Raw genomic sequence first — 26,095 nt, forward strand, 5'->3', positions numbered from 1 at the left:
TACCTGGATCTTTCAGCCCACTTGGCGATATCCACAAGACCGGATTCTCTCAGTTATTTCAGCCTTTCCAGGCTCTTGTTAAGAAAACCAAACTCACACCTGGTGTTCTTCTAAAGAGTCCCCCCTGGAATGCTTGAAGTCCAATGGGTCGCTCCCAGACCGTAGACGGCACCCATCCACCTCAGAATCCTCCTCTAGTTTCCATGCCTTGGGCTAGCCAGCCCAGAGGCATTAAAGTCGGGTGGAACCACACCCCAGGCCATAGCCTTCCTGGGGGCTGGTCAGGACATGTACATTTCCAAAGCCAGTGTAATGGAATCATAGTGGTAAAAAAAACACTTGTGGGTTTACCTCATCAATTTTTTTTGTTTGTTTAATTCTCCTTTAAGAGGGCATTGTAGAGGGTGTGTCCTATGCCTACATACTCTTGGTAATAGGTGTCCCTCATTCCTATCTCAAAAAGTTGGCAGGTATGCAAATGGTGTGCAAAGTCTTACAGTTAATTTTCCTTAGAAAGTAGCCACAGATGGTGTAGGAAAGCCAGTTCCCTGCCAGAATGCTGCAGAGAATGATCCTGGCTTACTGTGTGGAAACCGTGTATTTTTCTGCAGAGATCAGACATGTTTCCTGCTGAGTTAGTTCTCCAATAAGCAGATAGAATGAACTTTGCTTTTTTGAGAGCTTTAGCTCTGACTCAGTGAAGGGTATGACAAACCTCTGCAGAGAGACTACTGCTTTCACACAAAAAAAGTAAGAGTCATCCTTCTCTACAGCTTGCTGGAGGAGGACAGGCTTCTTGGCTGCTTTCTAAAGAAAATTACATACAAGACTTTTCACACAATTTACTTTGATGCATCTGACTTATTTAGTTGATTTAAACTGAAAGTTCAGATAGTTAGATAGTGTGTGGTCCTATCTCCCTGTACCAAGCAATTGTTCATTTTTAACACTGCATGACTACATGCAGTCCATTATTTATGTCTACCTAGTCCATAGTAGGTAGGTAAGAGTCTTAAAGTTCCTTCACATAGGGCAGGGATATGCAATTAGCGGACCTCCAGCTGTTGCAAAACTACAAGTCCCATGAGGCATAGCAAGACTCTGAGAGTCACAAGCATGACACCCAGAGGCAGAGGCATGATGAGACTTGTAGTTTTGCAACAGCTGGAGGTCCACTAATTGCATATCCCTGACATAGGGGATAGGCAGTAAAAATGGATGGTTGAGCTGCAGTCTTAACCCCAGGTTGCCCACCTAAATTATAACATTACAGCTGGACTTGCACATGCTGTGGTGGTGTTGCCTTGTTTTGCAGCCATGGCAGTTTTAACTTGGCCTGCACAATTTGACAGGTGGCAACGCCGGTCAAACTGGCCCATTGAGTTCAAGGGAGCACACTGCAACTGTCAACCTGACATTTTTTTTTTGTTTTTGTTTTTTAATACAAAATCCCTGCTTGGGTTTAAAAAAAAACTGATTGGCAGGAGGCAGCTGAAAGAGCCCTTTGAGCTGTCATACCTCAGAAAAAGGTATGATGGCTTTAACTCTACATTGTAGCTGAGGTTTTACCTTGTCTATAGAATTACAGGATCACATCTCAGCAGGTGGGCATGGTTGAGAATACAGGTGCACTGATCCAGTAATGGTAATGTGACAGACCTAATCAGGACAGGGGCTTTTGGAGGGGACTGCAGGGTAGCCTCTCGCTTGCTTACTTACTATGAGCCCTGGCATTTGAGGGAGCTTCAAGCATTCAGGAAGATGTCCTGTTACATAATGCAAGATGCAATGTTATTACCTCATTTAACAGTCAAGGAAGCCATGATGGTCTCTGCCAAATTGAAACTCAGTGAGAAGATGGATGTTAAAAGAAGACTGGTTAATGAGATTTGGACAGCCCTGGGTCCTCTTGAATACTGTTGCTGAACTGTTTGGGTGGGCACTAATCTGGGTCACCTGTTTAACTACTTCCAATCTGGGCCTTTTCTGGCACTTTTTGTTCACATCCATCTTCTCACCGAGTTTCAAGTTGGCAGAGACAATCATGGCCTCTTTGACTGTTAAATGTGATTATAACATGGCATCTTGGATTATAGAACAGGACATCTTCCTAAATGCTTGTAGCTCCCTCAAATGCCAGGGCTCATAGTCAGTAGGCATGAGGCTACCATGCAGTTCCCTCCAAAAGCCCCTGTCCTAGTTGGGTCTGTCACAGGTAGTTTTTCATTTTCAAGACCTGAGTTCTATTTAACACATCTAAACAATTGAATGCTTACAAACGCATACATACATTTTGGGCACAGCTTTAGACCACTAAAAATGTGTAGAGAAACTTGTAAACAGGATCACTTATCTCTTCATGCATTGTGTTTTTTCTTTTTTGGAATTGAGCGGAAGTCTCGGCTTCCAATATGAGAACTCATTTATGAGAATGACATTGTGGTTTCTTTAATGGGAAATTAAAACCAATCCTAATATGTTGCAGATGGTGTCTGCATCATTATTAGAGATGGGCAGCTTTTTCTACACTACATTAGGTAGGTGAAGCTTGTCATCAGCACCCATGATAGCGCTATCACCACCTGCAAAATATTAGGAAAGCCATTTGGGGATTCAGTTGTATCTATCACTGTGCAATGATTCAACCCTTTCATCGCTCAGCATCCTACACCCTGTGTAATTACAGCAAGATACACAGTCTCCTAAGATTCATTTTTCCTCTGTCTAAACCATATAGACCATCATAATTGTTGCCAGATCTGTTTGTATTGTGTGTCAGTCCTCTGTAGTTATAGGAAATCTGTCATGAATATAATACATGGAATGATGAGACCTCCATTGCAAATGCTAGTTCCCTGGCAGCCATTCCCGTCCTTAGGCTTTAGTGCTTTCTGAGTCACTTACCTGAAACAGGTACGCAGTTCAGAAGTTCCTTTGCTGCATGCTCATTTCAGGTCTGTAACACAAAGTGGTGTATTTCTATTTAAAAAAAAAAATCTCTGAGCTATTTGTCCTGTAAAACTGCATGTGCATTCGTTCTGTGCAAATACGGGCAAAAACAAATGTTTTTTAGGCTGTTTGTTCTCTAGGTTGAATGTTTTTCATTCATACAAATAAATCATGAAAATGCTGCATTATGGCCCCTATATGGAGATGAAAGTATTTTCTATTATCATCAGCTCCATCCAGTGGTCATAACTTGGTATTTTCTTGCTTTAATCTACTGTGTATGAATGGAAAACATTCAATCTGGTGAGAAAATAGCCTAAAAAAACAAAAACAAATGTGCAGTTTAACAGGACAAATAGCTCTTCAATAATTCTTTTTAACCACTTGCTCTCTGGAAGATTTACCCTCCTTCATGACCATGCCATTTTTGCTTTTTGGCACTGCGTTACTTTAACTGATTATTAGGCAGTCCTGCAACGCTGTACACATATTACATATATCATTTTTTTCCTTACAAATAGAGCTTTCATTTGGTGGTTAATTATTGTGAAGTTATATACAGCGCTAACCTTAGACTCCAGTATTTAACAAGCAACCCTATATATATTCCCTTGCTCCAACTATCAAGAATCCTTAATTTAGTGCAAAGTGTTAAAAACAACAAAGTGCTTAGTCTAGAAAATAAAATCACATAACAAAATCCAAAAGTGCAGTAGTCAGTGAAAGTTCCGTCAATAAAGTGTCATGCCATGTACACACGACCGTTTTTTCCGTCAGAATAAACTCTGACGGTTTTTCCGACGAAGTTCCGACGGAGTTCCACTGAAACGGACTTGCCTGCACATGATCACACCAAAGTCCGATCGTTTAGAATGCGGTGACCTACAACACGTATGGCGGACCAGAAAAAGGAAGTTCAGTAGCCAATAGCTGCCCCTGCGACATTTTTGGTCCATCGGAACAGCATACAGACGAACAGTTTTCCCGATAGAAATTGATTCAGTCGGAAAGATTTAAAACATGTTCTATTTCTAGGTCCGTCAGAATTTTCAAAAAAAAAGTCTGCTGAAGCCCACACACGATCGCAATATCCGATGAAATGATTCCGTCTGACTTTTTCTGCGGAAAGTCCGACGGTATGTACACGGCATCACAATGTTATATAGAAACAGGTATTCCGTGCATTTGAAAAATCAATACTCCGCCACCTTAATCGTGCAGGAGAACTCTCCAGATTCCCATGACTACCCAATCTTGCTAACCTTTTGATGGGGAAACACGTCGGAAGGGACCAGATGTGACGCCATCACGCTCGATAAAAGCTTGTTAAACCCAGGAGATAGGAGACGGGAGCCAGCAATACATGTATAGAGAAGGCAATCGCTGCAGTGATTTTTATTGTATAGAAATGCGTATATCTCTCAGTGCGAGGTTAGCACTTGTAAATGTGAGTAAGCATTAAACTATGTTGGTCCCCATTTACTTCCTTATGCAATGGCCAATTGGCCGATGGAGATAACATAGCTGGTTAACTAACACTGAGGAAGAAGGTCAAAGTGATTGAGAGTTCTGCTGTATCTTTCATGCCTTACATAACTCACCTGTAGTGGGTAGTCATGGGAATCTGGTGAATTCTCCTGCGTGATTAAGGTGGCGTAATCATATGTGAGGTGGTTGGCAAGGGGACATATAGATTTTAACTGTTCTCTGGAGGGACTGTCCCACTTTTAAAATTAAATATCTCTGTACCCCTTGCCTCCTCAAATGTGCTTTTCAAGTATGATATACATGTTGTTTAAGTAAATGTACTGTTTAACCATCACAATTGTTTAATATAACCTTAGTGAAGCATAAAGGCAATTTTGTTTAAAAAAAATAAAAATAAATGTTATACATGGCTGCTCTGTGCAGTGGTTTTGCACAGAGCAGCCATGATTCTCCTTTTTTCTGGGATCTCATTATGCTCCTGGCTCCTCCCTCCTGCCGAGTGCCCCGATAGCAAGCAGCTTGCTATTGGGGCACCCGAGCAGGCTCGCTCCCGAGCAGCTGCTCTCTGTATATCTTCAGACGGGGGGCTACTGCACACAAAATGTTTTTTTTTTTTTTTTTACCTCCCTCCATGCATGGAATGCATGGAAATAAAAAACCTTGAACCTTTACATACACTTTAACTTTCATTTTAAAAGCTAGTAAAGAGGAAAAGTAGTGATAGACATTGCACCGGAGATTCTTTTTTTTGAGCTTTAGCCTAGGTTCACACTGTAGCGATGCGGGAACCAGCGCAATTCCAGCACCGGTTCCTGCATCGCATCTCTCCCACAGGCAGTTCACACTGTCACCTGCAAACCACTGCTGGTGTCAATACAATATTAATGAAACCCCCAGATTGGTTCACAGATCGCAGTGCAAACTGTGGATTTTGACAGGAATGAGATTGCATGGGTGAGAACACCCATGCGATCCGATTCCAGTGTGGGGGGAAAAAAAATCCTTTTTTTTCCTGTGAATCTAATGCTAGTTCAGCCATACAACTGTATGGCTGAACTTGCATCACACAGACATTGCCAGTGATTGGCACCTGCAGTGCAGATGCGAATCTCATGCGATACCTGAGATCGCTATAGTTTGAACCTGGACTTAAAGTAGTGTTAAACTGGGAGGGAGATGTACTAAAACTGGAGCAGATTGGCAAGGCAACCAATAAACTTCTACCTTTCTTTTTTAAAACATATTTGCTTAGAAGCTGAGTGTGTATTATGCATAACTTGTCCAGAGTCTCTGCTCCAGTTTTTTGAGGCCTCGCTCACACGATACATGCGTAAAAATTGATGGGAAAAACGCACAGATTTCACATGTGCCATATACGGCAGCTCCTGATGCGCGGGAGTGATGTCACGTGGCTCCGAATAGTCACTCAGCCAGAGTCCACGGCCACGGATGAAGGGGGATACGGCCTCCAGCGGGGATGACGTGGGCTTCATTTGCAGGCAAGTGTCACATAATCTAGTATGCGGTACATACTAGCACATTATTCCTTTACTTTGCAGAGAAGAAGAAAGGAAGAAAAACCCACCAGAGTTTACTTTGGTCAGTCAGGGTCTACTTTAAAAAGGAACTTTACTTAGGCATGTGAAATTGTAAAAGTCAGCAGCTGCAAATATTGTAGCTGCTAACTTTTAAAGTGGTTGTAAACCCTTTACAACCACTTTGAACTACAGGCAAGCCTATAATTAGGCTTACCTGTAGCTGCACTGGATATCTCCTAAACCTGCACTGTTTAGGAGATATCCCTGTATTTGCATGTGCCGACGTCATGCAGCACATGCGTATTTAAGCCAACTGAAGCAATGGCACGTATGTGCCGTTGCTTCAGTTGTACTGTGCCATTCCCGGCAGCTCCCGCGCATGTGCGGGAGTGACGTCATCGCGGCTCCAGCCAATCACAGTGCCAGAGCCACGATACCCGGAAGTAATCTCCAGGATAGATGTTGCTGGCCAGAGAGAGAGACGAGGATGACTGCGGGGGCTTCATTCTCGGGTAAGTAATTCATGATGAGCTAGTATGCATAGCTTTTTTTTTTTTTTTTTTGCAGGAGGGTTTACAACCACTTTAAAAAAAAAATAGGGCTGCAAATCTCTGGGGATGCTATCTTGAATGTGGTAGCTGGCTATGACTTCCTGGTAATTCACAGCCACCTTCCTCCCCCCACTGCACATGCCTAAGATTGTATGGTACAGGAAATCTGGTCCTGCAACCTCCTGGGATATGTGATTTTATCCTAGGAAGCTTCAGGTGGACTGAGCTGATATTCTCCTTCCCTAGGCTTCGATTGGGGGGAAGGGTGCCTGTCAAAAAAAAAGTATTCCGCCCGCCCCTTCACCACTGTATCTCAGTTAGAGGTTAGGAAAACAATAGGAGGAACCTTCATTTTTGCCTAAAGTTCCACTTCAACAGTGACTTTCTCATTATTCACTCTGATATTGTTAAATTGAGATGAAAGATGTGATTGAGGGCTGTATCAATGTGTGTATGCAGCAGTTGGCCAATCTTTCCTGTTGCCCTTGCATGTGATGGGGGCAGCAAACACCTGCCTGGACCATGTGGATGTTGGATTCTGCAGGTGTATCTAGACACTTCCATACACAAGCAGAGCTTTGAGGCTCACATTGTCAGCACCAGAAGGTAGGAATTCCTGACCTTCATCAAGTTATCGCTCCTCATCCTCATCGCCATTCCTTTCATGTTGTAAGAGCATCTCGGGGCTTCTTGCTTTCTCCACCGAAGACCTAGGGGAGAGAAAAATAGTAATTGTAAATGTACTGGAGCATGGAGAACAAGGGACATAGCCAGCAATTCTAAGTGCCATGTGTCAGGGAAAACTGCTGTTTTTCTGTTTGATCCACCATCAGTCTCTGCTCTAGATATCGAAAGATGTAGATGCTGTGTATACTGAAAAATATGCTCAGGCTTTTCAGAACAGAAAAATCAGGCTTATCATAAACAAAGCAGTGTTTTAGACTTAAACTTTGTATATACATTTATTTGGTCACTAAGTGGTTAATGAAGAAGAAAGACTACTTGGAGTCACAGAAATCTTGCTGGACAGTTTCTGGTAATCAAATGCCCATTCATTTTTACAATAGCAGCAATGTGCTCAAGTCAGAAGGGAGTTGCTAAACTGCTGCAAGATGCACAGTAATCAATTGTAGACTGTACGTTTATCAGATCTTTATTAGTTATTGATAGTACACTTGGCCATGTATGTCCAGCATAAGAAACATGCCTCCCAACGGTCCTGATTGTGAAATAATGTCTTTTCAATTCACCCATATACCGTTTTACTGACGGCATCGTATTCTGATACTAGCACTTGTTATTGACTTACCATAGCTAGTGACCATTTCTAAACCCTTTTCATTTGTACATTTTTAGCAAATTTTGCACCTGGTCCTGATTATTTTTGTAGTTGTACTTTGCTAGCATAGCATTTTATTTAATAATTCAATATTGAAGAACTTAAACCCAAGTCTGTTTTTAATAATCTTATTATTATTTTATATCGTGTTCCTTTATTCATGTTTCTCTACAATACCTTGTAGACCAAGCTGTCTGGCAAATGTGACAGTGATAGGATAACTTTTTAGCGTACTTGACACCCAGGGCAGATCTTTTTTTTTATATTTTTTTTAACACCCCCTCTTATAAATCAGAAATGTTTTCAGTAATCAAAAATCCTAAGGCCCCTTTCACACATGCGGACAGTATGTCCGTATTTCATCCATCCGTTTGCGGATGAAATACGGACATACATGCATTCCTATGGGATAGCGGGTATCTGCGGATAAACATCCGCAGACACCCGCTATCGACCGCCTCCGCTATTGTCCGATTCTGCAGACGGAGGAAAATCCTATTTTTGTATCCGTCTGCAGAGCGGATCGGATGAACACTGACAGACGGTCCGTGCTCATCCGATCCCCCATAGAGGAGAACGGAGAGAGCTGACAACGTAGCGATCCCCGCTGAGCAAGCGGATCATCACGGGGCGGATCATTACTGATCTGTCCCGTGTGAAAGGGGCCTTATAATGGTCTGAAAATAAACAAAAGGAAGTGAGGATTGTCTAATGCCCCGTACACACGGTTGGATTTTCCAACAACAAAACCGTGGATTATTTTCCAAAGGATGTTGATTCAATCTTGCATACACACGGTCATACACATGAGCGGACTTTTCGACAGACTAGGTCCGACGGTCTTCCCGATGGACTTTCGGCGGAGTTCCGACTGACTTTCTGAATGAACGGACTTGGCCACACACAATCACACCAAAGTCCAACGGATTCAAACGTGATGATGTACGACCGGACTAGAATAAGGAAGTTCATAGCCTGTAGCCAATAGCTGCCCTAGCGTCGGTTTTTGTCTGTCAGACCAGCATACAGACGAGCGCATTTCTCGATAGGAACTGGGTCCAGCGGAGTTTCGGCGAAAAAATTGAAACATGTTCTATTTCTAAAGTCTGTCAGATTTTTGTACAGCAAAGGTCCGATGGAGCCCACACACAATCGAATTGTCCGATGGATTCGTTCCATCGGACCTTTGCTGTTGAAAAGTCCGCTTGTGTGTACGCGGCATTAGCCTGCTGGCAAATTCCTGCACATGTTGAGACGGTGAATACAGTTGTCACAATCTGGTGACAGCAGTGGGATTAGAGGCTGCTGCCTTCCCATCCTAATAGCAGCAGTAGGATTTAAGACTGTTGTCACACTAAGGATGATCGAGGGGCCACAACTAATGCAAAAAAGTGACATAAATCTTTTACTATCTAGGATTACCCACAAGCAAAAGCAAGGTGGATTTGATTTAAATCAAGTCAATTGAAATCATGATTTAAATCACTAGTAAAAAGGCTTGATTTAAAGCAACTCGATTTAAATCCTAACTTTTTAAAGAGCAATTGTCATCTTTCTCCCACAGCAGCTCCTCCTCTGACCCGCTGTTGACTTACTGACAGTCCCATTCACTTTAATGGGACGGTTGGTGATGCAGCAGTGACACAACAAGATGAACGTGGCAGCAGCAGGTAAGTAGATGCCTGCTAACAGGTGCTGCCATGATGGATCTGAAATGACAGATGCTCTTTAAATGTAAGCACTTATTCTTTATGACAGTTAGAATATTTAATTTAATAAAACAGTGATACTAGAACCAATTTAATCATGCAGTTTGTAGTGTACTGTACATAGATTTGCAAAACAATGGGATAAAGGAATATTCATGAACTTTGGTTTATCTCATGGTTACTGTAAAATTGTTTGAATGCATCAATGCAGTGCATGTTATCTTAACTTTCAGAGCTTGGATTCTTTGAATGAGTTTACCAAAAATGTAAATATTGCAGAATATACAGCCTCTTGCTACATTTGTTACATAGTAGGCATGGTTGAAAAAACACACAAGTCCAACCCATGTGTGTGATTGTATGTCAGTATTACATTGTATATCCCTGTATGTTGTGGTTGTTCAGGTGCTTATCTAATCATTTTTTGAAATTATCGATGCTCCCCGCTGAGACCACTGCCTGTGGAAGAGAATTCCACATCCTAACCGCTCTTACAGTAAAGAACCCTCTATGCAGTTTAAGGTTAAATTGCTTTTCTTCTCATTTTAGTGAATGGCCGCATGTCTTATTAAATTCCCTTTGGCAGAAAAGTTTTCTCCCTATTGTGGGGTCACCTGTATGGTATTTGTACATTGAAATCATATCCCCTCTCAAGCGTCTCTTCTCCAGAGAGAACAAGTTTAGTGCTCTTAACCTTTCCTCATAACTAATGTCCTTTATTTGTTTTTTGCCCTTCTCTGCACTCACTCCATTTCCAGTATATCCTTCCTGAGGACTGGTGCCCAGAACTGGACAGTATACTCCAGGTGCAGCCGGACCAGAGTCTTGTAGACGTGGGAGAATTATCGCTTTATCCCTGGAGTTAATACCATTTTTATTGCATGCCAGTATTCTGTTTGCTTTGCTTACAGCAGCTTCACATTGCATGCCATTGCTGAGCTAGGACCCCCATGTCCCTCTCCATCCTAGACTCCCCCCCCCCCCCCCCCAGAAGTTCTCCCTCCAGTGAGTAGATTACATTCATATTTTTGCCACTCAAATGCATTATTTTACATTTATCTACATTAAACATAATTTGCCATGTAGTTGCCCACCCCATTAATTAGTTTAGATCTTCTTGCAAGGTTTCCACATCCTGCGGAAAAGTTATTGCCCTGCTTAGCTTAGTATTGTACCCAAATACAGAGATTGAACTGTTTGTCCCATCCTGTTAACAGTAACCAAAGCAGTACAAGCTATACGTACAGATGCAGCTGCATTGTCCATATACTGCTGAAGGCAGCACACCCTTGAACAAGGTTGTTGTTCTACATAATTCTGATATCTCAATTGTAAGCTGGGTTTTTGTATTCTCTTTTTATTGCCTTGGTTTTGTCGTGATTTATTGGTATTATTGTTGTGCTCTTACTTTGCTGGGCTCTTACTAGTGCTGTGTTGCACTCATCAACAACATTTCTATCAGCCTTGATATGTTAGAGAGTGCAGTACTGTCTAGTACAGTGTTTCTCAACCTTTTTCCTGTCAAGGCACCCTTTAAAATTTTGCACAATCTCGAGCCACTCCATTCTAAAATGTAAAAACTTAAACTAATAGTTTTACATATTGCAGCAGCATCCACACACATAGGACACCCCATATTAGAGATGATTTATTCTTAAAGCGGTTGCATATTCTATTTTTAAACTTGTACCTACAGGTAAGCCTATAATAAGGCTTACCTGTAGGTAAAAAAAAAATCTCCTAAACCGTACAGGTTCCCTGTGCAATGAGCTGCTGACTGCAGCGGCGCATGCACACAGGGGATTCTCGGCTGAAAGCCCGGCAGATGCCGGACCTTGCCGGAAAGAAGTCTGCCGCAGGAGTGACGACATCGTGGCTCTAGCTACTCACAGTGCTGGAGTATGCAGTGCATACTAGCTCATTATGCCTTTTTGTCTTACAGGGGTATTTAAAAAAAGTGTCAGTGGATATACAACCGCTTTAAAAATGCAATGCACCTTTGTATTCCAGTTTTTCTCTTCTGCCCCAGTTTCCCTCAATCGGCTAATGTGACCCCAGTGCTGACAGAGAGGGGCAGGTAAAGGGCAAACAAAGATGTTCTCAGCAGCTGGCCAACACAATGCCCAAATTTGTAATGCTGCACATTAAAACACTGTGAATTTGTGTAACAAAGAAGGCAGCCTTGATCCACCCTCTGGTTTGTTAGAAATGTTTAGGCATTTTGCCAAGGCACCCATGAAGATCCAAGAAAAAGGTCTAGTGCAATGATGGCGAACCTTGATACCCCAGATGTTTAAAACTACATTTGCCATGATGCTCATACACTCTGCAGTGTAGTTGAGCATCATGTAGTTCCAAAACATCTGGGGTGCCAAGGTTCACCACAACTGGACTCTAGTCGGTTGCTAACAAGATTCAAGCATCAATGGCCCCTTCAGGGGTAAAAGTTCCATAATTATATTCCTACCCTTTATTTCCGTAACCCATATCATAAAACCTTATCCAGACACTAAGCTTCATTCCTGACAAACAGTGCAGTATTCGATTATGTACACAGTAGGAAAGGAAAGCACTGAAGCAGACTGTGGCTAGCTGCCTTCTATTCAGTAGTGTGTAGAGAAAAAAAATGGACAGATGTGAATTTAGTTGGGGTTGATGAGGAGAGAACCTTGCATCACGTTGCCCTAAAAGGAGTTTTCTTCTAGAATCTGATGAAGGGGCTTACCTGTCCCTATCGTGGGACAGCCTGCAGCTTCACGGAGTGGCCATAGTATGAAAAGGACTGAGACTGGCTGCCTATGACCGAGCCATGTGTGATTGAGACTATGCCAACTCTTGAACCTGTTCCAAAATTCTAGAAAGTAGTTCTCATGACCAGGATTGTTACCTAGCTTCATCATAGGAACAGACTCTAGTGTCTATAATCCATGCTGTCATTGGACATTTATCCCACTCTTTGTTCTCTTACATATTTTGCTGCCTGAGGAGAGGTGCTTACCTGATAAATATACCTCAGCGATAACATAAGCAACTGGATGCCATCTTTTACAGCACTGTCAAATTCCGAGACATTCATAGTTACTTATATCTACTTTGATAAATATCATCATACCTCATAAATGTCAGCACTGTGACACCGACAGCTGTTTACCCTCGTTCGTTCAATGATTAACTATACGTATATTGCTACTTTGAAATTACATATATTTGTATTACTCTCTCATATGGGCTTGGTGGAATCTGATAGGTATTTCACTCCAGCTCTTTATTGTGATGTTAAAGTAGGATGTTTTATTTCATCGAACCCCAGAGAGTTTTTTTAATCTTAATTCAACATGTTCACTGCTGATTTTGGTTCTCTGAGAAACTGAGGTCTTTTAAGCTCTTTTGCACAGATGTCAAATGACATTAGAGGCTTTGCTGACACCAGTGTGGCAATTCAGTAAGAAGATACTTTTCTGCATAAAAAAGTATCTCAGTTGGCCCAGTTTCTAGATGACATGCCTTCAACCAACCGTGACTACTAAAGTGGAAAAACACCATTAATGGAAATGCATTACCATACAAGCTAAAGATTTCAGAGCCTGAATGAATAGGACTTGGGATAAGGGTACAATGATATGCCAGCACACAGCAACCCTATCTCTTAAAGTAAATCTACTAATGTGCTGTTCTTTATTAAAAGACTCCTAAATGCAAGTCAAAAGGAATTTTTTTTTTCTTTTTTGGGGGGGGGGGTTTGTTTTTTAGTAGTTGTCATTCTCTGCCTGTAAATGTAAAATCCTGTTTTGTTTTTTTATACATAGCCATTACCTGTTAATATTTGGCTTCTGTTTTGTAAGGAAGGACCAACCCAATGAAGCAAGAAGTGGACCTACTTAAAAAAACAAAACAAAAAAAACGCATGTTGCATGCCTTGATAATTAACCCCTGAAAGTCCCAGCATCCCATGCATCCAGTTTTTCGGGAAAAAATCTACAGAACTATTTTACCACTAGAACTGTGCTTACACTTTTGGTCCCTGATTTTTAACCCTACTTTTCTTATTTTCCTTTTTCTTTTTTTTTTTAATCAGAAGAAAATTTTATTTTAACACATTGAAGCATACATGTTCTATATACACTCACGAAAGGATGTAAAGTTGTAATGTACAAAAACAAATGGTCAATTACAGAACCCAATGAGAAAAAGAAGAGGGGGTGGGACTTTAAATGAAGCACGCGGTTGCAAGTAAAAAATGGTCAATTAATTGATTCATGTATATTTGTGAATATCAAAGTACAAAATAGTAAAACATAATAATAGTAGATATCCAAATAAAATTAATGTATATACATACATATACGACAAAATAACGCATGACAGTTGAGAGAGGTTGTAAATATGCAACCTATTGAACTCTCTATTCCGTATCAAAATTATGTACTTAAAAATTGCATAGTTGCGAGAAGTTCATGTAGGATCCTGTAACCACATGATTCATATATAAGAAAAATTTACATATAAAGTCTTATAAACACATGATGGATTTAAACATAGCATATATAAAGCTTGACCCGTTTCGTGGATTGATCCACTATTCAGAAGCAGGCATGTGGTGTATATCTGTAATAAAATGCATGGATTTCTATATAGTCTGACATTGTCAAAAAAAAAGATAGGCTGGGGAGACCCCCCTATAGGTTACTTACAAAACAGCTGTGTGTTGAGAGTATGGCACCGAGAGCTGGGTGCCCCCTGGAGGCATCATTTCCAGGTGGCAGTGTGAACCGTGTAAACAACCCAACAGAAGGCAACATCCAAAGTGGACAGATATCCATGAAATGGTGATCCCCATATGTGGCCATGGGTATTACCAAAAGTGTCTCTGAAGGGTTTCTGTGAAAAGTATTTATGTGTTTTAGTCCATGATGTGCAATCTGACCCGATACTGCTTGTTAGAGCAGGGTGAGTGCAAGTATAAACATAGTAACAGAAGTGAAACCCAAACAGAAGGAACTGAAGTTTATTAAAAAGTAAAGTGAAAAGTGAAAAACTATATCACCAAGGAAAACTAAATAGACCAATCACACTAAATGCCAAGAAAGGCTAGTGGTGAATTCCATATACCAAAGTTTTACCTGATACTAAGACAGGAAAAACCGTAGTCCAAAGTGATACATGTTGTCCAAAGACAAAGAGAAAACCAGCAAGATACCTTAGCCACCTAGGAATGAGACTTATATGGGCACAGCCACAGCACACTCCCAAACGTCACGCAAGCATGAGAAATGAGAGGCATTTGGCACCAAAGCTTCCTCTCACGTTGCCCGCAGATGTAAAAGGCTCTGGTGTTTTGGTGTCATAATGAGTGATGGCGCACATCCGGAACATAAGGCGTGATGTCAATGGGTAGTGCAAGGGCATCTGCCCACCCCGTGTCAGAGGAGGAAGAGGGAAAGCCCGCAGTATGCATTGCAGCTTTCGGGAAAACGTATGAGAACCCAATCGGGTCACAAATTACAGAGCCCTACTTTTCAATTCCTATTCTCCCTTCGTGAATCTGCTGCTTTGATGTTTAGCAAGGTCAAAGTGAAATTGTCTTAAAAAAATGTACATTTCAAAGATTAAGCAAGGGTTTCAAAGGTTTATGTGAGTATTATTAGGGAGTCTAAACTTAAAGCTTAATTCCAGGCAGATAAAAGACACAATTTCATTTAAATATAGATTCATTAAATCATCAATGTGATTTTAGAAGCAACTAGTGTTAAATGTCTGAATCTAACTAGCCTTTTTCAATCCCCCTGTACAACAGACTCTGATTGGGAGAGGGAAGAGGTGCAAGGAGCCAGTCAATTGTTCTGCAGTGCTCATGTGGTAGCAAAGATCATGCAGACAGGAGAAAAGAGCAGAGTGACTGAGCGATGAGCTCATAAATCTGTTACTTCTCATTTAGTGTCAAATCATAGGCTGGAAAAAGGCAAAAACAGGTGTGGGATACAGGTTTTCTATGGGTAAGTTGATCGATTACTGGGCTTACTACCTTCAGTTCCACAGCACTTTAGAAAACCTTCATAGCTCCTAAAAAGGGGAGAATCAGAGTTGAGAACCACATACTGTATATGCCATCTAAGTGCCATGGTTGGATAAGGAGGTAAAATCCAGTGATGAGTCTCGAAAAGGCAGCAGTGTGATGCAGAGGGCTGGGGGGGGGGGGGGGGCAGAGAGTCGAAGCATTGTGTGTATAAGGCAGCAGTGTGATCCAGGGAAAGGGAGGCAGAGAGCCAGAGTATTGTGCATATAAGGCATGTAAAATTCATGTTAGTGGTCCGCGGGATTCAAAAATGTGAGTTTAGTGGTCCGTGAGGTCCAAAAGGTTGGTGACCACTAGTTTATAGTGTGTACTTGTCTCAATTAGGAACACCAAGTGCCATTTCTGTCTGCTGCTTTGTTCCACTGCTATCAGCATGAGTAACTTCTGATAAATTTTCCTGACACCCTATAGAAAAATGGTGATGGGGAGGGAAACCTCCAGCAGATTGACAGCCTCTGCTCTGTTCCTGTGTGCTGTGTGGAGGGGTGTGTGTGTCTCTTCCCTCCAATCAGCTCTCAGACCTCACCTCACTGACCTCTGCAGCGTGTAATTTCCGCTCTCCGCTCACTTTCTCTGAACTCTCAGGCAAGCTTTAAAAAGTCAGCACTTTGAATGGATGTAGAGAAGAGAAGACTGTAGATAGACGTGTTTGTTTCATCTCTGCATATCATCTGAGGTTAATCACTTTGATGGGTATATGTAAGAGTTTACAACCACATTAAGCCAATCTAAGAGTCCCACTATTAAGAAAGCCTGGGTTGAGTAAAAGCTTTTGAATTATAGACCCTTTTTTGTGCTCTCATTTGACTTTATTCAGGTTGGAGGCTGGGACAAGACCTATGTGTATTACTCAACCACCTTAATAAAATGCAGGTCTTCAGGCCAGCTGTGCTGCCTGGGCTTGGTAAATATCAGAACTCAATGGACAGGAGCATAACTCCATTGGTCACTCTAATGTGTGTTTTTCATTTGTGCATTCAGAGTTCAGCTTCAAAGCAACTCTCACCATTTAAACAAAGCTTTAAAAAGACGTCCATGTAAAGGGTTACTATCTTCTAGGAGTGTCAGATGCCTTATTCCCCACTCTGCACTGTGGTTCATTTTGCCAACCCTTACCTCAGTACAGGACACAGGAGTAATGTAGTGGCCACGGTTTGCATCAGGGGCTCAGACAGCCAACAAATCCAGAAGTGTGTCTGATGCAGAAGACAAGTTTTCGAAGACAATGGAGAGTGGAAGTTTGGGAGGAAGGAGGGAAGCCTTGAAGCTTTGTTTAGTTAGTAATAGATTTGCTTTGGTGCTCATGCACATCAAAGGAAATACAACCATAAAATGCACTGGTATCTGTGGCACCTGGGAGACCTAGTGCATAATTCTGTAGCTTGGGATTGTATTGACAGGATCCGCTGTATGCGAGTATACATAAAAAAATGGTATACTTGTTGTAATGGATGTAATTTCCTGCACCAGCAGGGCTCCCAGGTGCTGCAAATACAGGCATATTTTATGCTGTATGCCCATATTTACATCTGTGTACAAGAACCTCTAAAGTTTGCACCAGGATCTTCTCCTTTTAATTACAACTCTGCATTTCACCTATGTTGAATCGCCGTTAGGCTGCCAACTTTTGTTTTAGCGTACTGATGATCAAATATGGTTTCCATTGCTGCTTTTCAGTGATGGGTCATATGATGATAATTTGGAAATAAAAATGCTGCTAGTATCTTGAAGTGCTGATTTTTTTTTTTTAGGGTAAGTAAGTTCTCAGATGGTAAAACTTTCTTTGTTGGATAGATTTAACAATGGGAATTTATTTTGGCTGGGTAAGCACAAGCCCATTTTAACAAAACTATCCAAACCCATGTGGAAAATGGGTGCTTTCCAATTAATAAATCATAGCGTGAAGTCTAAAAATGGAATCTTTTTCAGCGCCATGAAGAGTTTTCTTCCCATTGAAAACAAGACCTACAAGGTTGCATGCTTATTATATTTTACTTTGCAGATGATTGATGAAAGCACAGAATATGTTTTTCTGTATATGATCGTTTAGAAGTAGAACTATTGCTAGGTTGTGGTTTTGAGTACAATGTGGAGTTCTATTTTCTGTGGTTTTGAATACAATGTGGCATTCTTTTTTTTCTTTTTAACAGTACAACAATAAGTTCAAACATTATTGATAGAAGTATATAATATGAATTGCAAAGTTACAAGTGTCCTTTTTTCGCAAAAACTCTTTAGAAAATGTCTTTCTTTGTCACGTATACAGTGATTGTACTTAAGTAAACCCAGCTTGTAGCATATGGCATCTAATATATCTAAACTTACTGTCTTGCATTTGCATTTTTCAGACTTGCAGTATATCCAAACCCAACATTTTTTGTTTTGTTTTTGATAGAGAAGGGAAAGATGAAATCTCTATTTATGCTGTTTGTGTTTCTGCTAAGTTGATTCACCCTCTCTATTTGTTCTGGTGACCCTTTCACCAAGACATAAAGTAAAGAGAAACCCAAACTCAGGTGTCCCTTGGCCAGTATAAGGGCAAAGTTATCCAATAATACCTGTCCAAGTAACAGCTGCCTAAAAAAGAATTTCCTCTTAGGTTTTCACATGTTCCTTTCCTGCAGGGCAGGAAATAAGGGAAAAATTCCCAACTGGACACAAAAAAAAAAAAAAAAAAAAAAAGTTTAGCCATTCCCTTCTCTATTCAAAACTGGGAAATTATCTCAGAAAATCAGTGCCAACATTTAGATGCGTTAGAAAATCATTGGGCTCGGGATCCCAGCAACAACTGCCCGGCATAGAGGTCTGTAGGAAGAGGCTTTGAAGTTTGGATCTTAATTTGCCACCTGGGTGAAATAAAGTATATATCCTTTCATTATGTTTTGTAGCCATAGTTAGCTAAGAGGTACCCATATAGATTAAATAGGATAGGAATAACTAGCCCAGTCTTTAGAAGTGATGTGATCACTTGAGCACTGCTTGTGAAGATTCTGGGGTTAAGGAGAGCTGTAGAGCGAGTAGTGGTTAGTCTCAATCAACTGGACTTGTTCTGTAATGTTGAAAAGATTTTGCCGCTTATCCAAGCCACTTCTTTGGCTCTAATTATAGAAGTCTAGTTGATTGTGACTAACCACTGCCAGCTGTACTATGACCTGGATAATAGAAACCTTCAATAATTTGTTGTAGATGTATTTCAGTTAATTGAAGGTAACCTATTGGCCATGTTTGGTAGAACATTGAGGCATTATTTTGAAAGAGAAAGGATATAGTAAAAGTTGAAAAGATGTGCAACTGTCCATTGCCTTTGGTAGGCCTTAGATTATAGTTGTTTGCAATTATTCCAATATAGGATCCTTATTATACTCAACATATATTTGCCTGTGTGTGTGTGTGTGTGATATATATATATATTATATATATATATATATATATATATATAAAACTTTAATGAAAAGGATAACGTTTTTCTAACCATTCAATTCAATATTTTATTTGGCTGGTGATCGGTAGACATGTATTTAAAATAATTTTCGGAGATAAACTTATTGTCACATTGTCTAACGTGTTAGTGTCAAACAGAAGACTCTAATGTCTATGAGCACATTAACCTTTCAGCAGAAATGTAAGGCTTCCGTTCAGTTCCTGAGGAAAGTCTTAGTCATGAAGTAGGAAATTGGTACATCCCTGTGATCTTCAGCTTGATGAAGCCTCCATTCGCATATCAAAAGCAGCTAAAATGATCTGAATACTGTTACATTATTTAGCTGAAAGTAAGCACAGAAGATTGATTCTAAGAAATTAAATATGACATTACAGATTTTCATTGTCAGTGACTTGAAAGATGTTGTAGACTTGGTACATAGGTACCTTTTTTCAGTTTAAGAATGTAACTTATATTCCTTTGAAATTATTTTGCTTGTCTTTTTAGCACTTTCAATGACCGGCCAATGTGCAGAATATGCCATGAAGGAAGTAACCAAGAAGATCTTCTTTCTCCATGTGAATGTACTGGAACATTAGGGACAATACACCGCAGCTGCCTGGAGCACTGGCTTTCATCATCCAACACCAGCTACTGTGAACTCTGTCACTTCAGGTTCTCTGTGGAACGCAAGCCTAGACCTTTAGTGGAGGTCAGTCAGTAATGTACTGTTATAGCTTTACAGTTACTCTGACTTGGTTCTTTCTGAAATATGATTCTGCACTGCATTCTGCCATCACAGGTGTTGGAGTTGGGTTTGGTGCAAAACTTGTCTTGTAGTTTTAATTTTTTGTGGTACATATCAGATTTTGTTTCTTAAGCCCCATACACACTATCAGATTTTCTGCTGAGTTTTTCCTTTAGATTTACCAAAACCATGTAGTAGAAGGGCCTGCCTGATTGCATACAAATTGAAACTCCTAAGGTTTCACCTCATATTATATGGTTTTGGTAAATCTGAAGACAAAAATCAGCAGAAAATCTGATAGTGTGTATGGGGCTTAATTTAGCTCAACTAATATGTGCCATTTTTTTTTTTTTTTTTAGGATTTTTTTTCTTTTTATAGTAATATATATATATATATATATATATATATATATATATATAGTAGTAAGTTAAAAAATAAATAAAAGCTAATGGGTGACTTCACAGCTGATCTCTGCATTAGTGAAGATAAACTGCCAATTGAAGATCCAGCAGAATCCAACATTTCTGTGAATGTTAGATTCCTGTTCCCTCAATGCACTTAAAGCGGAGCTCCACCCTAAAGTGGAACTTCCGCTCATTGGAACCCTCCCCCCTCCGGTGCCACAAATGGCACCTTTCAGGGGGGAGGGGGGTGCAGATACCTGTATAGTACAGGTATTTGCACCCACTTCCGGCATAGATAGCTGCAGATTCTGCGGGTATTTACGCCACTTCCTGCGGGTCCCCCGCTGTCTGCTGGGAAACACACGGATCCCAGAGACAGTGGGGACCATCCTTATTGCGCAGCGCGACTCGCAAGGCTTCACTTCCTGATTCCCATACCGAAGATGGCGGCGGCAGCACCCGAGAGCCGATTGAGAGATCGGCTTCGGGTGCCGACATCGCGGGCGCGCTGGGTGGGTAAGTGTCCTTATTTTAAAAGTCAACAGCTGAAGTATTTGTAGCTGCCGACTTAAAAAAAAACGGCGGAACTCCCGCTTTAAGGTTTTTTTTCATTGTCACTTTCTGTGGTAACCTAGAGACTCTCAAGAGAATCCATTGCTGAAGATCCAATGCACTACTCTTAGGCCGCGTACACACGCGGGGACTGTTCACCCAACTTTGTCCGTCAAACAGTTTCGGCAAACAGTCCGCTCAAAATTAGCATGGACGGACATGGCCACACACGACGAACGAACAGTTTGCTGAAACCGTGCGTGATGACGTGAACGGCACGTACGACGGGACGAAAAATACGACGTCCTATACACTGCATTATAACTTTCGGCGTGTAAATCCTTTCTGAGCATGCGAGGAACTTAGTTTGACGAACAAGCCTACACACGAGGGGACTGTTCGCTGAAACAAAGTTTCAGCGGACAGTTTTTCGGAATTTCCGAAAAACCTTGTTCAGCGGACTGTTCGATGAAACTGTCCGCTGAAAGCCCACACACGAGCGGACTGTCCGCCGAAACACTGTTCAGCGGACAAAGTTGGGCGAACAGTCCCCGCGTGTGTACGCGGCCTAACAGATTATGTTTGATCTCCAGCTGGAACTTAATCTTCATTGTAGAGACTAGCAACATGGGCAGCAGGAGAGGTGATTTTCAGTGTCTTCATTGCATGGAGCCATTGAATGTAACATTTGATTTAAGCAACAGGAATGCTTTAAAGTATAATCAGAGACAAAGACTAAAAATCTGAATGTAAAATTTGCATACATTCTAAATTGAAAGGCCACCTTTAATTTATGGAATGCTCATCCATTCACACAATAAATACTTGATGATCCTACCAGTCCACAACCCTTTCTTCACAGGATTACAACACAATGTCACCTACAGTAAATTCACTGCAGCATTGTCCTTCTATGCAGCTGTGTCCTGATGTATACTGAGGAGGTGGGTTATCAACATTGTGACTGAGAACAACTCTCCTCCTCCATAACAATCCAAGCAGGACACATATCTACAAGAGCCAGGTGAGGGGATCCAAGAGGAGCCCAGTTGTCACTTCCTGAAGACACAGGCCATCCTCCTTGAACTCTGCTCCCAACTGCAACAGAGTGAACACCTCTGAGGCACCTGTGACAACATCATTATAAGTAAAAATAATAATAAAAAAAAGAAAGAAAATCATCTACAAAGGTAGGGGAATTGTCATGAAAAAGTAGGGGGTATCCTTTTTTTTTTTTTTGTAGCACAATGCATTGGTGTTTTCCATTTGAAATACATTGCATTTACAATGTAAATGCATTGGTCAATGTAGGTCAGCACATCTGATGTGAATATGTCCTAAGTGTGCAGACTGCAATTTGCATTTCCTAAGCGATTATTATACTCTTCACTTCCAAGAATGTATCTAAATATTGGCAACTAAATAGTGCACATGCGTTATTTTTCTTGAAATTCTTTGAGCACTATTTCTATGTTGAAATACTTGTCATCTCTTAAAACCCCAAGTAAATAAATCTTGCATTGTCTGCATGAAGCTGGCTGACTTCCGATATAGTGCGAGTTGTAATTAAATAACAAAAGCAAAAAAACATATGTTCTGCACCGTAATCTTTGGTATACAGATGATAATGAAGGCGCTGCTGTGATTTACAGAATTCGTTTTGCAAAATACTTTTTGTTACCTGGTCAAAAGTTAAGCAAAGTTGGCATCTGCCTAAATGCTCAGCTTGCTGATTATTTCCTTTTCTCCTTAACAGTGTCCCACTAGAAACTTAGCTTGGTCAGTGATAAAGATTGCATAGGATCTTGCTAGAGAAGCATTGTTGGGGGGGGGGGGGGGGGAATGGTATATGTGGAGCTTGCCACATCAGATTCATATCAACATCCACTAGCACTGGTTTCTAGGGTGTGGCTTATTTTTGTCACTTAATGGTGACAGCATTGACTGGACGTTCATTGAAAATGAGCTACATGGGTTTTAGGACAGTCTTCATGGATAAAATATGTGACACGGCCATGTGATTTGATTGCAAACCGCTTTAGAGCAAACTGTTTGGATCTCATGAACACTGTAAACTTTTGCGCTTCACTAGTGTAAAAAACATCATTAAGGCTGGGTTCACACTGCTGCGGGGGGAGATCCGGATGTGATTCGCACAGCAAATCACATCCGATCTCCGTAGCACTGCGAGTTCAGCCATACAGATAGTATGGCTGAACTTGCAGCTGTCCCGCAGCAAACTCGCACAGGACCCTTTTTTGGGTCCGCAACGGAATCGGATCGCATGGGGGTTCACACCATGCGATCCGATTCCTGTGCGAGTCGGCAGATCGCACTGCGATATGCCGACGGATCTGGGGGTGTCATTAACATAACATTGACACCCCCAGCCGTCCGCATAGGGCAGTGTGAACTGCCGGCGGGAGGTGAGCGATGCGGGAAAACGCCGCGGATTCGCGGCGTTCCCGCATCGCAATAGTGTGAACCTAGCCTTAGACTGTATTGGGCTTGGTGAATAACTTAATACAAAGAGAAGGTTTGTTGTAATATATGACATATATCCAATTTGCTGCACCTTGTGGGCAGACTAATGTATGTTGATTTTAGGTTACACTATTTTATAATCAGTCTTAAAGTATTGATTAATGTTTGTTATACTTCTGATTTTTTATTAACATGTTTGACCTATGCTACATTTACATACCAAAAAGTGTGTTTTTTTTTCATGAAGGTTTTTTTTTTTTTTTTTTTTTTTTTAGAACTATACTAACCAGTTAAAAAAATAGCATTATATGATATTGTAAAATAAAGAAATGCATTTAAAGTATAGAAGCATAGTCCACCCACATTCGGCAACAACGCCAATAGCTGTCTTCATTAATGCAGCAATGTTTGTTCATAAATCCCCCCCCCCCCCAAAAAAAAACAACATATAATAAGTACAAGTGTTAAATTCTAACTAAAGGCAATACTTTTTTTTTGTTTTAATTAGAATAGAGAGGGATTAGAGCCCGTCGGTTTTTATTGCTCTGTGTCCCCCGTTAAGCAGATTCATCCTCTCTAATTGTCCGGTTTACCATTTTCATAGTGGAAGTAAAAGAAAAGCTCACATTGGAGATATTGGTTCTGGTGACCTGGGGGTCCCCAAGGAATTCCCTTAATTTGCAGGGATTTCCTCTCACTTCCTGTTTAGCTATGGGACAGGAAATGAAGGGAAATCCCCACAATGGGGCACAGATGGCAAAAAAAAAATTGACAGGGGTTATTACCCTCCCATACTTTATCCAAAATAAAAATGTGCCCATAGTTCTACTTTTAAGCTGGCGTGTTATAAAATCTACCGCTCATGATTATGATCTCATGATCTATTATTCATTTAAAATTCTAGATAGTACTTTCTATTTTTAAAATTTGTATTTAAAAATATTGACATCGTCTGAGCAAAATATCTTCCCCCTTCATCAGCCCACTCATACTGTCCTCTCCAGCAACCCCCTGCAACTCCTCCTGCCATTGCTGGTGGAAACAAAATAATCCATATCAGCTGGCGTCAGAGTCTATAACAGGGTTTCTCAACCAGGGTTCCATGGAACCATAGGGTTCCTCCAAAGGTTGCTAGGGGTTTTATGAAGCAACTTCTGCTCTTTAGATACTGTAAGTTCCCACTGACACTATTCATCTTTCTAACTATCTGTAAGGGGGTAATTCTTTCCAATGTCCACAAGTGTAAGGAGCATTCTTCCCACTGATCATCACACTAATTTATCATGAGCTGCAGCTATAGTATTTTTTTTGGCAGGGGTTCCCTGAGACTGTAAAGTTATTTTTATGATTTTTCAGTATTAAAAAAGTTGAGAGGCTGGTCTAGAAGGAAATTTATAGTCTCTTCCTCTGTCCTGTAATGATCTGTGGTTGTCTGCTAGGTCTGAGTACTACATCATGGGAGGAGGTCACATGCTGCTCCATACCCAGAAGCACCAGGTAAAGAGTTGTGGGGGATCGTTGGATAGGGGAGTATCAGTGGGTTAAAGAGGAAGTAAACCCTGATGAGTTTACTTCCTCTTTCATTCCCTGCAAAGGCAAAGCATAATGGACTACTATGCATCGCATAGTAGCCCATTATGTGTCACTTACCTGACACAGGAGCCAGCGAAGTCACCGCTGTCCCCTGTAGTTCCGAGCGTCCATCTTCTCGGTGGGTCTCGCAGCTCCGCCGCTGTCATTCGGTGAAGCCGCAATGACCTCACTCCCGCGCATGCGCACAAGAGCCGAGACGCACGGCATTGCGCTGCATCTTCATTATCGTAGACAGCGGGTATCTTCGTAGACAGCGGTGCCCATCTTCGGGCAAATATCTCCTAAACCGTATAGGTTTGGGAGATATTTCTTGGACCTACAGATAAGCCTTAATCTATGCTTACATGTAGGTCAAAGTGGTTTGTAAGGCTGCTTTCACACTGGGGCGGTATTTTTTCAGGCGCTACACAGGCGCTATTTTTAGCGCTGTAACGCCTGAAAAAAACCGACCCCTTTCACTCCAGTGTGAAAGCCGGAGGGCTTTCACACTGGAGCGGTGCGCTGGCAGGACAGTGAAAAAAGTCCTGCTAGCCGCATCTTTGGAGCGGTGAAAGAGTGGTGTATTCACCGCTCCTAAACCGCTCCTACCCATTGAAATCAATGGGACAGCGCGGCAATACCGCCGGCAATACCGCCGGCAAAGCGCCGCTGCAGCGGCGCTTTTCAGGCGGTTTTAACCCTTTTTCGGCCGCTAGCGGGGGTTAAAACCACCCCGCTAGCGCCCGCAGACCGCCGCTAAAACGACGGTAAAGCGCCGCTAAAAATGGCGGCGCTTTACCGCCGACGCCCGCACCGCCCCAGTGTGAAAGGGGCCTTAGGGTTTACAACCACTTTAAAGAAGTAGCTTATACAGATACTCTCTTTAACCTGGACTTGTTACAATCAGATGTCAATCCAGATTAGTTATTATTCCTTGTAGCTTTTTCTTAGGTTGCTGGAACATTTATATAACATCTTAACTAATTTCTTGTTTTTCTCATAATATTTTACCATTATTGACACATTTCTAAACCGTGTAACCGAGAGCAGTATTTAAAATTCATTTATGCACATTTTTTTTTTATGTTGTTTGAAAAGCATTATTCCCATGAGCTCTGAAGACCTCATACACGCTTACAAAAATTCATTATTACACACCAGTATCACTTTTGCATGATTGAATGCCCGCTGGAAATTTACTCCAGTTTGGCTTTTCATGTGCTTCAAAACTGATTGAGATCTTCCCATATCTCCTCCATGTTCCTC

The 26,095-nt window shown here is 41.3% G+C and overlaps 1 protein-coding gene across 6 annotated transcripts in view; it reads left to right on the forward strand.

The window, feature by feature from the left end:
* The window catches only part of MARCHF3 (membrane associated ring-CH-type finger 3), a 293,810-nt gene that overhangs the window by 191,523 nt on the left and 76,192 nt on the right, over positions 1-26,095 (forward strand). For all 6 annotated transcript variants that reach the window (XM_077462156.1, XM_077462162.1, XM_077462158.1 and 3 more), the window contains one exon: positions 19,576-19,780. In XM_077462156.1, coding sequence (XP_077318282.1) covers positions 19,576-19,780 — 205 coding nt within the window. The remainder of the gene's footprint in view (positions 1-19,575; positions 19,781-26,095) is intronic.

Source organism: Lithobates pipiens, unplaced genomic scaffold (assembly GCF_037356315.1).
Source record: "Lithobates pipiens isolate NorthernLeopardFrog02 unplaced genomic scaffold, aLitPip1_a1.2 Scaffold_3, whole genome shotgun sequence".
Lineage (NCBI taxonomy): Eukaryota > Metazoa > Chordata > Amphibia > Anura > Ranidae > Lithobates > Lithobates pipiens.